Source organism: Rhinoraja longicauda, chromosome 2 (genome assembly GCF_053455715.1).
Source record: "Rhinoraja longicauda isolate Sanriku21f chromosome 2, sRhiLon1.1, whole genome shotgun sequence".
In the NCBI taxonomy this organism is placed as follows: domain Eukaryota; kingdom Metazoa; phylum Chordata; class Chondrichthyes; order Rajiformes; family Arhynchobatidae; genus Rhinoraja; species Rhinoraja longicauda.
In genome coordinates, this window is record NC_135954.1 from 78,949,959 (window position 1) to 78,968,132 (window position 18,174).

The 18,174-nt window shown below is 40.1% G+C and overlaps 1 protein-coding gene across 4 annotated transcripts in view; it reads left to right on the forward strand.

The window, feature by feature from the left end:
- The window catches only part of snx13 (sorting nexin 13), a 125,705-nt gene that overhangs the window by 104,493 nt on the left and 3,038 nt on the right, over positions 1-18,174 (forward strand). For all 4 annotated transcript variants that reach the window (XM_078421885.1, XM_078421899.1, XM_078421892.1 and 1 more), the window contains 7 exons: positions 1,854-1,961; positions 2,354-2,464; positions 6,034-6,195; positions 7,129-7,194; positions 8,052-8,197; positions 17,260-17,328; positions 17,417-17,529. In XM_078421885.1, the coding sequence (XP_078278011.1) occupies positions 1,854-1,961; positions 2,354-2,464; positions 6,034-6,195; positions 7,129-7,194; positions 8,052-8,197; positions 17,260-17,328; positions 17,417-17,529 (775 nt within the window). The remainder of the gene's footprint in view (positions 1-1,853; positions 1,962-2,353; positions 2,465-6,033; positions 6,196-7,128; positions 7,195-8,051; positions 8,198-17,259; positions 17,329-17,416; positions 17,530-18,174) is intronic.

Consider the following 18,174-nt stretch of genomic DNA (forward strand, 5'->3'; position numbering starts at 1 on the left):
TGACATCTAAGACATTCAACCCCATTACAGAAAGGATGTGGAGGCTTTGGAGAGAGCATAAAAGAGATTCACCAAGGTGTTACCTAGATTAAAGTGCGTTAGCCATTAGTAACCTGATAGAAATATGTAAAATTAGATGGCATAGAAAAGGTGAGAGAGAGACAGATTTGTGAGGCAAGATTTTATACATAGAATTTGATGGGTACCTGGAATCTATTGCCAGGAGAGGTGGTGGATGCAGAGATACAATAGCAACATTTAAGAGACATTTATACATGCACATGCAAATAAGTTTAAATTGGCATCACTGTTGTCACAGACGTCATTGGACAAAGACCCTATTCCTGAACTGTTCTGTGTTCAAAGGGGAATTCAGTAAACATACTACCTCATTGCAGATCAATATGTGAAGACAAACATTAAATGGGAAATTTGCTAAAACACAGGCCAAGTACTGAACATTGGGATTAATGGACTTGGGGGTGGGGGGGCAGAATGGCATGTTTTCATTGCTCTAAGACTGTCGTTTGAGCTAATCACAATAAGTAACTTAACATCAATTTGTGATTTGCTAGTATCACTGAGTAAGATAGTATCATTGTATGTAGTTGAAACAAAGAACTGCAGATGATGGTTAATAAACAAGTGTTGGAGTAACTCAGTGGGTCAGGCAGCAATACTGAAGAATATGGATAGGTGAGGTTGGGACCGTTCAGACTGATTCAGTCTGCTGAGTTACTCCAGCACTTTGTGTTGTTTCACCTTAAAACAAGGCGCCAATGCCGCTGGTCTGCACCAGCAATCCCTTCTTCACCAGTTCATGAGGCTATTGTTGCGCCTCACATTGTAGTCCCTGGGGGCAACGCTTTTTTCAAGCTGTTGCCAATGACAAGACGCGCTTGGTCACAACGGGTTCCCTCTCATCTCATCTGCTGCCACTTCCTAGGTGGAGCATGTCGGCAACTCCAGGGGAGGAGGAGGAGGCATTGGAGGTGGGGAGAGAAAGAGGTCGAGTGGACAGAGCGATGGGGGAAGGAGGCGGCAGTAGAGCAGACAAAGCAAAGGAAGAAATGGCAGCTGGTGAGATGGGATGGAGCCCCATGGTGACCAAGCACATTATTGGCAGCGGTCTGAACAAAACATTGTCCCCAGAGGCTACAATGTGAGCTGCAGCAACAGCCGCTTCAAATGGACCGTGCCGTTAGTGAAGAAGGACTCGTGGGTGCATCTTGCAAGTCGGCTGAGGGCCCTTGGAAGCCTGCGCTCTAAGCGACCAGAGACGGTGCGAGTCTGGGATCCGTCCACTATAACCGAAATCCATTTTAAAGGGGTCCATAAAAACGAGGGTTTACTGTACACTCATTGCCTTCAATTTGAATTTGCAACATTCTGAAATTACTCATGCATAACTACTGCACCTGTGTGACATGCATGAAGGACTTCAAGAGTGTAATGTATGTGACCAATCATGAGTCCAAGGAATTAGAGAATTTTCACTATCAGACCTGTGGTCACCAAGCATGAGAACTCAGACTTGTGCTTGGGAAACAGAGCAAATGTTAAAGTATCACATAAAATGCATGAGATTTGGCAGGACTGAAATCTGAACAGCTGCCACTGAAAAGGAGCAGTTGACAAAAGCTGTACCCTCTGCCCTGTACTAATCTGTCTGCATTCTTACAATTTAACACCTGGAAACGAGAATAACTGGATTAATACACCATTTAAACAGCTGTGGTTTGAATGTACTGTATAATGTGTGTTCTTAGAGTAAATGTTAAATGTAAAATGCAGTTGCATTCATATTTATAATTAATGAATAACATGGAAAGTAAATGTTTTTCTTTATTCAGTTTGAGCATCTTTCAAGTTTCCTTAAACTTCCTGGGAAAAAAACCTTTAATAATATGGATAGAGAATTCTTGGGGAAGAGAAAAAAAGACCTTAATATATATTTGCAGGTAAACCTTTTCAGTCAATATTGAAAAATACCATAATTCAACAATACTGTTTTTAGATCCATTGTATTTTTAAATATTTTTACTGTATATGAGATATTAACAAAACATAAATCTAAAATATATGATCCTCTGCACAAATCGTGTAACTATTTGAAAAACTGAAACAAATTAACCAGAACTTGATTGTAAAAAGGTGCAGAAGTGTTTATGCAAACCATTAATTAATTAAAGCAAAACTATGAAAGCTTGACATAGACTCTAAAATCTCAACAACCAAATAATGTTTTGAGTGTCCATTTTTAAGCAAAATTTGTGGTAAAGTAATCCAAAATAAATCAAAATAAATCTGATATTAACTAACTAAGCGCAGTTTATTTTCTGCTTTTACTTAGTTGTTAATCAACCCTGACGTGATAAAAACTTGCCCCGCTTTGATTCCGTATGTGAATGACTTTTTGGAGAATAAAGCCTATAGCAAAGGAAAAGGTGATTTTGCTCGTAAGGTAAGCCTGCCATCTATTGGTCAGATTATGTAATGCTGCATAGCAAAAAAATGTGTGCATTTATTTTGTTTTAACACAAAGCTTTTACATATCTTTAAATTCTTGTTTATAATGTTTGTCAAATGGGTTTCAATGTCCATGGTCAACAGCTTCAGCTTTCTTGGCATCCATATCACCAGCAACCTAAGCTGGAATTTTCACACTGATTCGATGATCAAGAAAACACACCACTTTATTTACTTTTTTGGGTATCCAAAAAGATTCAGCATGACCATGAGGATTCTCTCGTACCGCCACAGATGCGACATAGAAAGTATTTCAACGCGAAGCATCTCAGCCTGGTGTTGCATTTGTTCTGCTCATTATCATCTGAAGCTGCAGACAGTAGTGAACACTGCCCAGTCCATCACAGGCTCATCACTTCCTTCCATCCAATTCATCTTCACAGTGCATCACATTAGGAAGGGTGGAAGTCTCATCTAGAATGATTGCCACTGTGGCCCTTCTCCTCTTGTACCTTGTGAAAGAAGATAGAAGATGAAAGCCCAGGCATCCAGATTTAAGAGTTTCTCTCCTGATCCAGTCACCCAGGAATACTGCCATGTCGTCATACTTTTAACTCTATCTCATTCAGTTATTCTAATTGCACTTTAGGTTTTTATTTGTATGATTTCAGATCACACTGCAATGTTTGTACCATTCTACTATGTGGCATTCGTTGTTGAATTTACTGCTGTACTTTGTTTATTTTTTACTTTGAGCATTATGCAACAAAAAAAAACATTGCACCTTGGTATCCATGACAATAACCAAATCTGAATCTTGTTCCTGGAAATTAATTCAGAAAATCCTGAGACTGAGTCATGCCAGGTTTTTGAAAATGTTCATGCAACCTTTTACGGGGTAAAATCATCTATGCCAGGAGAAATTACACCAACTGGAGCTGCGAGTGGTTACTCAGTAGTTCCAATTCACATGGGATTAGTGGAAAACCATGAGATCTGGAGGGTATTCTTCATCTCCCCCCCCCCCATAATTAAGTTGTGAAGTGTTCTGGGTTGGACAGCACCTGTGGAGGGAAATTGATAGAAAAAGTTTTGACCAGACCTTTCTTCAGAGGTCTTCTCCAGACTGGAGAAGGGTCTCAACCTGGAATGCGTCTATCTATTTCCTTTCACAGATGCTGCCTGACCCACTGACTTCCTCCAGCAGTTTTTTTTTTGGCTCAAGATTTCAGCACCTGCAGTCTCTTGTATCTCCAAGGTTTAACAGGAAATTAGCTAAATATTAACAAATCCAAACAGCTGAGGAAGGCACATGATTAGTTTAGTTTATTGGCACGTGTATCGAGGTACAGTGAAAAGCTTTTGTTGCATGCTAACCAATGAGCAGAAAGACAAAACATGATTACAATCGAGCCATTTAACGTGTATAAGATACATGATAAGGGAATAAGGTTCAGTGCAAGGTAAAGCCAGCAAGGTCCGATCAAGGATAGTCCAAGAGTCACCAATGAGGTAGATAATAGTTCAGCACTGCTCTCTGGTTGTGCTAGGATAATTCAGTTGCCTAATAACAGTTGGGATGAGGGGCCTGTTTCCGTGCTGCATAACATGACTCTGGGAATCAGACATTCCAACTGCATGGAGTAAGTGAATATCAAGTGTGCACATGTCAATCCCATGTAAGTTTGGTCCTTTATTACACAACCTAAAATTTTATAAAAGTAAACAGCAGAGAGCACAGGCAGGTGTGATCCTTGCATGAACAGATGATCAGGGATTTCATCAGGCCCATCCTTTCAGCAGCTACAATCCGAGGGGCATAATACTACTTGGAAAAAACTATGTTTAATGGCAGAGAGTATAAACAATGAAGGACATCAAAGTCAATCAACAAGATTGTTATGGTAGCACATCACTGACTATGTGGTTCAGTCCTCAAAGTTGAAGCTGATGGGTTACATCTGCAGCTGGAGTTTAAGAAAACCAGCATAAAGAATTAATTTATTTGACCTAGTTCTCATCATTTCTTCCATCTGTCTATGATAATAATGGTAGAAATGCATACTATGTTAAGGAGATGCTGTTAACCTCATGCAGTGGCACCAGTCGTTTGTATGTCCTTCCCACCATGCTAAATAGGATGCTTTGAAATAGAGCACCGCACCATCGCAGAAACGACTCTTCAACCTTATAGTCAAGTGATAGTTGATTCCATTCAAGAATACTGCCTCAATAAATGCTCTAGTTGAAGTAACAATAACTAGTATTTCAAAACTAATTTTCCCACAAACCAAGCTGTTCCACATTGGACACAACACTGATATTCTCTCAATATATGGAAAATAGCACAAATATATACAGTCCTATAAACAGGATAAATTCTGACCAGTTAATTCCTACAGTAATCATCAAAGCTCATAATATCCTTCCTTCTATCATGGAGTAGGAAGTAAGGTCATTAGGAAATAATTGACTGATATTCATATCTGTTTGCAACACCATGGGTAATTTAGCAGTCAATGCCTGTGTACGACAAGACCGAGATAATATTCCCACCGTTAACAATTTCATGGACACCATTGGCAAGATGTTGTGCATTGCTTCTCATTTGCCTAAATCACTTGTAGGTGGATGTGCATAGTAACCCAATAACACCCAAGTAGTTGAACATTACCCTAACAAAGCAGCGTATTCAATTAACATTCCATTTACTGCCTTCTCTTCCATCATTGCCACCATAGAATATACTACAGTAAATTGATACGGTTTTCTCAGAAACTCCACTCATATCTTGTTCCTTAGCCATCTCGGGGCATAAAAGAAGCAGTAATGTGGGAATGCCATTGCCAGGAAGTTGTTTTCTATCATTCACAATATACTGATTTGCAAATATATATCTGATTATTTACAGTCACTAGATCTAATCCTATATCCAATGGCACCATGCTGCTAATACTAAATATGTACTAGAAAAAAATTCACTACCACCACTTGGAAGATGAATAAGAATTAGCAATAATTGGCCATCCAAATAATATTACTCTAATGTAAATTCATTTAAAAAATATGCCCCCTGTACGTTCCAGTTCATTGTCTTTTTTGGCAACTTGAATTTCATATTGCAAATCCAGGTTATGACAAGTGATCAACTTGAAACATCTGTCTGTTTTTCCACGGCTGCTGCCTGAATTGCTGAGTGTTTCGAACATTCTTGATTTTGCTTTCAGATTTCTAACATCTGCTGTTTTTTGGTTTTGTTTTACATTTCACCCAGCTGGCAGAAACATTGTGAGAGTTAGACCAGATCATTCATAAAAGATAGGTTGTCCTTTCATGGAGAATTTTTGCTGACTATATTGAAAGTGTGTGAAAAGCTTGGCGATGGAATGATTTGCCAGAATTGATCACCTCCGAAATGGGGACTTGATTAAAAGTTTAAATATTTCTGACTGGCAAATGCTTCACAGCTTGTAAAATACATAAATTGATCTGTAGGATTTGTTTGTATGAATCGTGCCTATTTTGACTATAATAAATTCAGTGCATCTTGTTTGTGTTTTGCAGATGGACACGCTTGTAAATCCTCTTCGTAACTCAATGAGAAATGTTTCAAATGTTGTGAAATCAATTCCAGACAGTCTAGCGGAAGGAATGACAAAAGTATCTGACAATATGGGCAAAATGTCTGATAAGCTAGGACATGAAATTAAGACTACATTTTTAAAGGTATTATGACAAAAGTTTGCATTAATAACACGGCTTTAATATGGTACAGGTTGAACGCTGATTTTCCGGCACCCTCGGTTTCAGAGCCTTTCTGGATTATCAGTTTTTCTAGGCCAAGAGGTCACGTGATAATGAAATGACGATAATGATAGACCCCATGCCTGCTAATGACACCCCTCCAGTGTCAGAAACTTAAATAAGACAAATATAAACTGAATGTGAATAGAATAACCTGCCGACCCATCCCTGGCTCCCACCATCTCCCTGGCCGTTCACAGCACCCGCCTTCTGACCCCATTCCCGACTCGCGAGGTGCACTAGTGAGCCCTTCACCCAACACACGTTCTGGTGGAACAGCTGTTGTTATGGGTCGTATTGTAGTCCCTTTGGGTCGCCACTCCCTGCCCCCTCATCCCTCCACTCCCTGCCCCCTCCTTTCCCCCACCCCCCACCCGATCCCACACTCCTCATTCTCAGGGAATTGCAACTGAACCCCCGTAATTTTGTCCAGATTATAGGGGTGAGCGGACAGGCCATCAGTTGGCGGAAAAGCGGTGTTCAACCTGTAAAACATTTAAAAGTAAAATGCAATACCGTTTGACATCAAACTACATAAACAGCCATTTGGGCAGAACCTAATCAGGGAGTGTGGTATTCGAGGAAAGAGGTGCTGAGGTATAGGGTATAAATTGAAGAGTTTGGGACCAAGGCACAGCTATCACTGGTGAAATGATTTCAATCAGGTATGTACTTGGACAGAATTGTAGTGCATTTGTTGAAGCTTGGAAGAGATCAATGCTGTTGCTTTTTTAAAACGTGGAATCTATTGATTTGTGAGATATTGACCTTCTTCCAAATGCCTTATTTTAAATATACGTTTTTGCTCTAATTTGAGTATCACAAATAAGATTAACCTATCTCATTTTGCTGCAGGTTCCTCCATTGAAGCCAGAAGAAGGTGGTGAACATATTCGTGTTTCTGCCCAACTGGATGATAATGTACGTTATATTTTTGTTTAACATTACACAAAATCTTAATGTTTGATTAACATATTTTAAGACATAGTTGCTCTTGTTTTTTAAAGTTTTCATAGGAATTACTTTGCCCTGTAGAATTTTTAAAGTTTGCATATCTCTGCTTTCAAATGGTGATGAAGCACTTGTTTAAGTGTATGTAGAATCCTTTGCATTCACCATTTTCAAGTACAAAGATAACACTTAAAATTCACACTCTAAGGATTAGAGGACAGGGGTGCAGCAAATAGACCAATGCCTCTCAGATCCATCAATCCCTGCTGCTGACTGTACAGAGATTGCAGATTCGCCCTGTGAATGCACTTGTTTCCTGCTGTTGCTTCAGCTTCTCCCACATTTTAAAAAATGTGCAGATTTTGGTTAAAGGGCACCTGTTGATTGTCCTTAACAGGTAGATGAGTGGTAAATTCTGAGGTGGGGAGTTGATGAGAATGTGGGTAGAAATGGTATAAAAATGGTTGCTCTAGTTAGTGTAGGCTCAGAGGGCTGAAGGGCCTTTCTTTGCTATTTCTCTCCATGACTCTGATTACAGTTTATTAAAATGTTTAAGTGTTATTGAATATGGCTGTGATATTGAATATTGCATCGATTGATACCATTACTGGCGTTGTATGAGAACTATTTGCTAATAATAGCATAGCATATGAAGAATATTTTAAAGAAACTTTTTCAAGAATTTGTCTATCTTATGAATTGTATGTTATGTTAATGATTGACAAATCAATTTTAAGGATGAATTAAATCCCTAATTCATAATTATGTAGTAATGTTTTATATGTAAATCATAATTCTATGCTTACCTTTCTTGAAACCCTTTACAGGTAGATGACAATATTCCACTTAGAGTTATGCTGCTGCTAATGGATGAAGTATTTGACTTGAAAGAAAGAAATCACTGGTTAAGAAGAAACATAAAAAACCTGCTACAGCAACTTATCCGAGCAACCTATGGAGACACAATCAACAGGTTTGTTGACACCAAATTGTCCACTTTTAATACACACCAATATGCTGAATATTCTGTATTCTCAAACATGCAAAAGCTTTAATGAGTGTTATGCTATGATACTGTGGAAAGCGATGGCTCCATGGAGGGAGGGCCAGATTGCCATTGTAAATCCCAGAGGTACCAAACATTCCCACTGCTGGCATTCAAACTGCTTGCGCTGCAGTGTGCTGAGAAATCTGCGCACTGAAAATATGCTGGATATGACTAGATACAGCAAACTCCCTTTGTAATGGCAGTTTCTATACCTTCTCAAAGTCCAACTTCGATAGCCATTACTGCTCGGGGATGGAATGGAGGCATAGCTTACGCACACACCACACTCTGAGATAACAAAAACAAATCTTCTAAATACTGTTTCTTGATTAATTGGTCTTTATTAAAGTAGCACAAATCAAAGAGTAATTCATAACTTTTCATTCTTATCAACTGTTTCTTCTTCAAACAATACAGTAAAAATCGTGTAGTCGTTACCGTGTGGTCCTTGTGAGTGTAGCTGGCGCGAGTGTGGCAGACGTGAGTGTGGTAAAAAACTGTGTTCTCTTCATCCTCCGAGACTAAACTGACCCACAATCTCTGTCACTACGCTAGCCTCCTCCTATGTAGACACTCACCATTACGTGTCAAATCACACCCACAAGCATGCAAAAAAGACAGAAACTAGAAATATTAAACATAGCTATAATACAATGACAGTAACTAAATTAAGCGTAAATGGCTCCTGCACACCGGCCCCTAATTGTTCTGCATATATAACGAAGCAATTACCAATAGATATTAAAAGGAGCTATAAAAGCTTAATATTTATCAAAAACAAAAGTAATATGCTTTGTATGTTGGCATTCAAACTTCTTTAGCGATTCTTCAATCTTCTCCTTTAATAGTCAATAGCCAAGTTTATTTGTCACAAACACATAAATTTGCAGTGAAATGAAAGATTACCCACAGTCCAACAATAAGACCAATAAGAATAAGCAATAAAAATAAGCAATAACACACACAATCATAAACCAACACAAAACAAAAAGAAACATCCATCACAGTGAGTCTCCTCCAGTCACCTCCTCACTCTGATGGAAGGCCAGAATGTCTTTTTTCTTCCCTTGCCGTCTTCTCCCGTGGTCAGGCTGTTGAAGTTGCCACGTTCCAGGCCGCGCCGAACGGTGAAAGGTCCGCAGCGGGGCGACCCAAGCCCCGCAATTCGGGGCGGGCGAAGACGCTGCCGCTGCCGGAGCTCCCGATGTCGGCCCCCACCCAGGGCAGGGACTGCGAGCTTCCGACATCCAGGCGGCCGGAGCCTCCACAGGTGGTCCCAGGTGGTCCCAGGCTGCCAGCTCCAGGGGTTTGGCCGATGGTAGGCCGCAGCGTGAACAGAGACACGGCCCAGAAACAAAGGTCGCCTTTCCATTCCGAAGAGACAATTTTACATATCGTGGACATATCGTGGTTATCGGTCTTACCAAGATGTTGTCCTTAGTCTGAAGTCGTATAGTACGCACAGAACCTTTAACGTCTGACATGATCTCCAGTATCTTTTTACAAAGTTTCGACAACATGTGATTTCTTCCTCCATGTCCGATCTGTTCATGAATATGTCGTAACAGCAATATTGAAACATGAAAGTCCTTCGAGAGAATAATAGGATGCTTAGCTTCTTCAGGCATCGCTAGTTTATTTAGGCGACCACCTACTCTCAGAAACCTTTATCCAGTATCGGGTCAAGCCTGTATAAATAACTACTTCTTTTAACACCATGTTCACCAGCTTGTAATGCTGATAGCTCTTCCTTATATTCTTGTCTTTGACAGAAAGAGATAACTGCATTTTCCGCCTTAAAAAGATCATCCGGACATAAACACTGTCCCCGGTATGATGCCTTAAAGACTTGCATCTCTTTGTCAACCTTTTCTTTCAGCTTGCCAGGATCTGTTTCAAAGCTACTCATAGCAGCCCGAGTTTCCTTTCTCTTATGAGTCCACTGCAAAGCATTGTTTTTAATTTAAGAAACCAAGCTACCACAGTCTTCAACTTATTCCATGATGAGAAATGGGTAATTAAATAGTTTGTTGAATCCAATGGGTCCTTAATAATGGCATTCGCTATGATGTCTTGCTTGATCTCCGGATCATTAGCAGAGATTTCAGTTTCCAGGTTAAACTTTGGCCATTCTCGGTCTGGTTTACAGAGAAACTCTGGCCCATTGATCCATTCTTACTGCTTAAGAAGCGGTCTGCTGTTAATCCTCTAGAGGCTTCATCCGCAGGATTTTCCTTGGTATTAATATACTTCCACTGTGATACATTAGTAGCATCCCTTACAAAAGAGATCCTGTTTGCGACAAATGTTAGGGAGCGTTTGTTTTCATTGTTGATGTACCTAAGCACTGTCATGCTATCAGTCCAGAAGGTACATTCCTCCAGTTTAAGCTGCAGTTCTTTTTGCAGCAATATGTCAATTCTGACAGCTAAGACTGCGGCTGCACGCTCCATTCTGGGAATCGTCATTTGCTTCAATGGTGCCACTCTGGCCTTTCCCATTAAGAATGCAGCACGTACTTCATTGTTATCATTTTCCAGTCTCAGATATGAAACAGTACTGTAACCACTTTCACTTGCGTCAGAAAAGTGATGCAGCTGAGCAAATTTGATTCGACCAAAGTTTGTAGGCTTCACTCTGAACTCTGAGATCTTGTCGAGATCTTCTAACCACTCTGTCCATCGCTGAGAGAAGATTTGCATTATACTCTCATCCCATCCAAGTTTCGTCTTACAGAGATCCTGAAAAATTAACTTGGCTGGTAGTGTAAATGGTGCAAGAAATCCCAAAGGGTGGTAAACAGAACCAATCACGGACAGGATGCCCTCTCTTGTACATGGTCGCTCCTTAATCGGAATTCTGAACTTGAACACATCTGTTTCAACGCACCAGTGCAATCCCAGTGCTCTCTCCAAGGGGAGATTGTCTTTGTCCAAATCCAACTCTCGGGTCTCCTTGGCTCTGTTATCTAGTGGAATGGTTTCCAATACAGCACGGCTGTTGCTAATCCATTTCGATAGCATGAGTCCTCCCTTGTTGCAGAGGGAAGTCAAATGTTTTACCATTTGAATTGCTTCTTGTTCCGTAGACATGGATTTTAAACAATCGTCCACATAGAAATTGCTCTTTACTGTGTTTGTCACTTCTTCAGAAAAATGAGCTTTATTGTCCTCAGTGGTTTTCCTCAATGCGAAGTTTGCACAACTTGGTGATGACACTGCTCCAAAGAGATGTACCTTCATCCGGTATCCAACGAGATCTTGTTGTGCATCACCATCCGGCCACCATAGGAATCGCAAGTAGTCGACATGTTTTTCCGATACCTTGACCTGATGAAACATTGCCTTGATATCCGCCATCAAAGCTACCGGCTCTTGTCTGAATCTGATGAGAACTCCGATGAGTGAGTTCGTTAGGTCTGGACCCTGCAGCAGTTGACAGTTAAGTGATTTACCCTTGAAAACCGCAGCACAGTCGAAGACCACCCTTAATGTTCCTTTCTTTGAGTGATACACCCCATGGTGTGGGATATACCAAAGCTCTCCATCACTTCGATTCAGCTGGTCTTCTGGCACCCTTTCGGCATAACCATTATCAATCATCTCTGTGAGGAAAGATGTATATTCATCATGAAATTTCGTATTCTTGCCAAACCTGCATTTCAGATTCTGAATGCGTCGTTCTGCAATGCAACGGTTATTCGGCAGACTAACACTTTCTTGTTTAAAAGGTAAGTCGAAGCAATAGTGTCCTTCTATCATCTTTACTGAGTGATTCATAATCTCCAAAAAATTTACTTCTCTGGACATTTCTTCTAATTCCTTGCTGGTTCTTTCATTGAAGTCGTGATTATATTGCTTGGTCAACAACTCCTCTAGATTTACAATAGATATTCGATTGATGTCAGCAGCAGTATAGTTATTCCTTTTCCTGCCTTTGTTGTTCCTTCTCAGGGAGTCATAGATAACCCATCCGAGTATGGTTACATGGTTCTCACAGCAAACGATCCATCTCCTTGACTGGTAACAACCTTTCTCGGTTCTAATGCCTTCAAAGCATTCGTTCCGATAAGTCGATATCAGAATTTATTTTAGGTATCTTGACATCCTTCAAGTAAGGCCATTTTTCCAAGTCTTCTTGCTTGGGTATATTTGGATGAGAGACGGGCATAGTCTCTTGTGTAAACACATCAGATATTTGTATAAAATTGTCTTCCTCCAGACTAGATATTTCCATACTTGTGATATGATAACTATTATAGCATTTCTGACCATTCATGGTGTTCAAGAGAAGCTTAACCTTTTCTCCTGTAACGTCCAGCCTTCTCATCAAGCTTTCTGTGCAAAAGGTAGCTGAACTTCCACTGTCCAAAAATGCATATGTTTGCAACACTGTATTCCCCTTGTTGCTCCTTACCTGTACTGGTAAGATGGAGAAAATACAGGTTTCTACCCCGGCCCCAATATGTGCATTTAACTGAGGTGAGGCAACAACATCACTCGTAGCTGGCTTCTCCTTTTGTTCATTTGCTCCGGCTTCTCGTCCGTATTCCTCTGTTCAATGTGAAGCAATTCAGGCTGATCTTGTTTGCATATATTACAAGTTATCCGATTCCTGCAGTCTTTAACCATGTGTCCTTTCTTCAGACATCCATAACAGATTCCTTTCTCCTTCAAGAAGTCAATCTTATCTTTATATTCCTATTTTTTGAATTTTCGACACCATCTTATAGTGTGACCAACTTCATTACATGAAAAACAAAACCCTTGTGACTTAATGGTGGATACATCCTTTTTCATTCCGTCCTTCGTTTCTACGGGTATTACGGCAGCAGCAAAACTGCGTTCCTTAGGTCCTGATCGTCCCTTGGTTTTAGTAAAGGTAGAGCCTTTGACAGTTGCTGATTTAGGATCTTGAATATTCCCATAGCGTAGGTTTGACATTAACCATACTTCTCTTTCCATGAAATTCACCAGGTCAGGAAGCATGGCCTCTCTATCGTCAACCTCCTGTATCAGGCCTGCTTTATCTCTCCACTTTTCTCTAAGCCTATAGGGCAGTTTTAGAAGGATAGCCTTCATATTACTAACAACATTCATTTCTTCCATGTGGATGGTATTTCTCATTGAATTACAACAACCCCTAAGAAATATCGCAAACTCGTGCAAAGCCTTCACATCTTCCGCCTTGATAACTGACCAAGCAAAGGCCTTTTTCATGTATGCGCTAGCAATCTTCTGTTTGTTACCAAAATGCTCTTCAAGCAGTTCTCTTGCCATTTGATAGCCCTCATCCGCAGGCAAATGTCGACAACTCTTAACAAGTTGCTTCGAATATTTGCTTGTATATTGCTCCAGAAATCGTAAGCGATCTCTGTGACTTGTAGTTTTCATTTCCACTCCTTCTTCAAACGCTACTATGAAAGTTTCATATTGTAAAGGATCACCATCATATTTAGGAATTTCCATTGGGGGTAAGATGGCAGAAAGATTTTGTTGAACCATGAGCTCGCTGAGTCTCGTTTGATTCCTTACCAATTCATAGAATTCATTTTGAAATCCCTGGCTTAGGGCAGATCGATCCGGATAAATTTTGTCACGAGCCCCATAATCAGTTGTTTGTCTCTGGCTGGGTGCAGGTAGCTGATGAACAGGCCTCTGAGAAGAGTACTGGGTTGGCTCTTTTCGAGCCTTAACAGACATCCCAAAGGTAGGTTGCTTCGGTCTAGTTTTGTCGGCCATCCACTTAGTGCCAGTTTGGCGTCACGAGATCAGAATGGTTCTGGCTGTGGGTTGACTTTAGTTGTTGTTTCCAGCTTAGTAGCTCCTTCTTGGATTAAGGAACTCTTCTTCTGAGATACTGCAAACTCTTCTTCTCGAGCTGCATTTTGATCCTTGGCCTTCCGGTATGTCCCTCCTTGCCCTAGCAGCTGCCAGCTTCGTGGCTATTTCCAACCGTTCCTTCTCTCTCTTCAGCTGTTCTGCTTGTCTTTTCAGCTGTTCTTCTTGTGGCAGCCTCTCTTCAGCTGTTCTTCTTGTCTCTCAGCCTCTCTCTTCAGCTGTTCTTCTTGTTCCTCAATCTCATATTTTTTCTCTAAGACGGCAGCTTCTAGCGAGAGAGCAGCCATCTCAGCTTCAGCTTCCATTTGAGCAGAGACTCTCGTAGTTGAACTGGCTACAGAACCAGATTTACGTCTGGATCTTTGCGTTGAAAGGTTTGAGACTATCCTGAGGTGTAATTTCTTCCACTTCAACACCTTGTTGCATCGCACCTTCCACTGTAGAGTGCAATGTTTGAGCTACGGTTTCAGACAACCACTTCTCCGCGTCAGCCATGAAACCATCAAAAAATTCCACCCTCTCTTGGAACCACTGAGTGTGCCATTCGAGTAGCTTCTTTGGTAGTTGTTTGGGTCTTTGGCGTGTTGTTTTTCTCCAACCTCATGGCAAAGGTTAAGTAGTTGATCCAGATTAAATTGTACAATATTCGCATTCCCATCTGATTCCATTAGTTCCTTCTGATATTCAATTAATTTGATGACCTGCTTCCACAACTTGTCTCTATCCTTCTGGCATCTTTCCAGATAGGCTGCCTCTCCTTTTTCCAAAAGTTTAATGTCTCATTTCTCATAACTTCTTCTTGATTTTTGCTCCGCATTACCCTCCTGCGGCGGTTCTTCATACTTACCTGATGGAAGATCCATGATGAATTGGTGCTTATCGCTATGTTCCAGAAACACCAGAAGAATTTAAAACAGAATGAGTATTTTTTCAAAACACATCATTAATTCCAAGACTGAGAGTCTTCGGCCAGTACCAATGGGAAACAATCGCTAGCTGAGCACCTTATCTTGTAGTTCACAACATCGTTAATTTTCAAGGTCATGCTCTGCGAGTTTGGTTTTCTTATCTCCTCGTAGCATAAACAAGCTTCTTGTATCAAATAGTACTTCTACAGAATTTTCTCACAGGCTTTTAATTTTTTTAAACTCCTTAACTTAAAATTACGACTAAACAGTCGTCTACTCACGGTACCCGGTCAATGAAGTCTTCAATCTTCTAATGATCCAGGTGTAGACCGTGTCAATTTGCCTTTGACTGGCAGATTCTTTGTTCCAGGATATCAACTCTAATCTCTGGCAGAAATTCAGCTTCTTCTTCAGATCCACTGTTGAATCGGATTTTGCTTGTAGAAAAAGTATTTCGTAGATTCTTCTGTTAGAATAGCCACTTCGATAGCCATTACTGCTCGGGGATGGAATGGAGGTATAGCTTACGCACACACCGCACTGAGATAACAAAAACAAATCTTCCAAATGCTGTTTCTTGATTAATTGGTCTTTATATTAATTGGTCTTTATTAAAGTAGCACAAATCAAAGAGTAATTCATAACTTTTCGTTCTTATCAACTGTTTCTTCTTCAAACAATACAGTAAAAATCGTGTAGTCGTTACCGTGTGGTCCTTGTGAGAGTAGCTGGCGCAAGTGTGGCAGTCATGAGTGTGGCAGACGTGTGTGGTAAAAAACTCTATTCTCTCCATCCTCTGAGACTAAACTGACCCACAATCTCTGTCGCTACGCTAGCGTCCTCCCATGTAGACACTCCCCATTACGTATCAAATCACACCCACAAGCATGCAAAAAAGACAGAAACTAGAAATATTAAACATAGCCATAATACAATGACAGTAACTAAATTAAGTGTAAATGGCTCCGACACCCTCCATTTCAGAGGAATAGAACAGCTTTGTTGAGCTTAGTGTGTTTCATATAATTTATATATTTTTAATTAATTGAAGTTCGCATAATTTTTAAAGAACGATTGATTTTTAAAAAAAGGCATATTTTTAATTCTGAATCGCTTTTGCAATATTTTAATTTTGTGAACATCTGATATACGTAAAGACTTTTGCCAATGATAAGCCTAGGCGCATAACATAACCAGTTGCTACAGCAATTCAAGGGACTTTGCAAACTATGTGCCTAATTCGCACTGCAATCCCAATATTAAATTATTAAAACACATGGTCAGTTCTTTCTGGAATGCCGATAAAGTTGAATAGTTGAAGACAGCTTTGATATCAATCCTTCATGTTACATATTGAACATGATTTTAAAGCCTGATTGTAACGTGCTTATATGTATTATCTTATTAAGCTGGAAAACGTGCAGAAAAGACCCTCAAGGTCATTACCGGAATAGGTGGACTTGAGTTGTAAAGGGACGTTGGATAAGCAGGATTTTTTTAATTTCCTTTGCGATCTCATTGCTGTTACTGGGACTGATGGACAAGTTGTAAAGAGGGGTTAGATAGGCAAGGGCTTTTTTCCCCCTCAAGATCGCAATGCTGTTACCAGGGACTAGGATTAAGGGAATCTAAATAGCAAGTTTATAGTGGGTAGTAGGTACAGTATATGGAAAGAGCTGCCAGAGGAAGCTGTACAGGAGGGTGCAATTACAATGTTTAAAAAACATTTGGACAGGGGCATGTGTTGGAAAGGTTTAGAGCAATATATATATATATATATATATATATGGGAAGGGCTTGGATAGACATTTTGGTCAGCATGGAAAAGTTGGTCCAAATGTTCTGATTCCATGCTCGACTAATCTATTAAGGGTGAAAGGAAAAATGTTTTCAGTTATTACTACATGGGCTGGCTTAAGATACTAATATCAAAGTATTTTGGTATTGTCAAATTAGATAATTACCAAATTCCTAGGAAAGATACAATAGCCAGAAGTATTTTTGCCCTGGAGCATCTGACAGTGATTTCAGGCATTAATGAATTCCTACATGGGTACAGTTTATTTTGAAAATGGCTTATTGTTCACTGAGGTGAGTTAAATTGAACAGTTCTATGGTCAAATTTCATGCATAACTGAAATGTTATTGGGGTGCTGGGAGTTGATGAAGTCACTGAAATGTCTCTTTTGGAATAATTGTACAAGTTTTATTTTCAATTCTGATACTTCTCCATTTCTAGAAAAATAGTGGACCATGTTGATTGGATGACATCACCAGAGCAGGTTGCAGAAACTGTAAAACGATTCAGGTATTTAGCAATAGGTAATTATAGATGTTTCTTCCGTTTATTGGTGTTTGATAACATCTCTAAAATAAATTATTTATTTTACCAACAGAGATTCATTTTGGCCGAATGGTATCTTGGCAGAGGCTGCACCGCGCAGGGAAAAGGCCATAAGAATGAGGTCAAGAGTAGCAGCTAAGACAAAAATGCTAATGATTATGCCAGGTGAAAGACTTTTTTTCCTAATTTTCGACACCTCTTGAATTTATTTTATTGCATGAGCTTTTCCGGAATGGAAATTCATTTGGCTTTTGTTGCTCATTGGCAGCATTGCATTACGTGCAAATTAGGGGCTAAGTGGATTATTCATAAAATAACAGGCTTCTTCCTCACTGTGGGGGATTTGAGCTCATATTTAAAGGGAAGATGTCCTAATTCATATTGCCATCCTGTCAAACTCTCTTTCTTGGGATAAACAAGTTTGAGAAGCTATCATGATTATTATGGAGAATGGGAAATGCATCCTAATTTGTATAATGTACACTATTGATGAATCTGGTGGTGAGAAAACAGAATCATGTTGTAGTCATAGAATGATACTGCGTGGAAACAGGCCCTTCGGCCCAACTTGCCCACACCGGCCAACATGTCCCTTCTATACTAGTCCCACCTGCCCATGTTTGGTCCATATCCCTCCAAACCTGTCCTGTCCATGTACCTGTCTATCTGTTTCTTAAATGTCGGGATAGTCCCTGCCTCAACTACCTCCTCCGGCAGTTTGTTCCTTACACCCACCACTCTTTGTGTGTAAGAAGATACCCCTCAGATCTTTTCCCCTTCACCTTAAACTTATGTCCTCCTCTGGTCCTC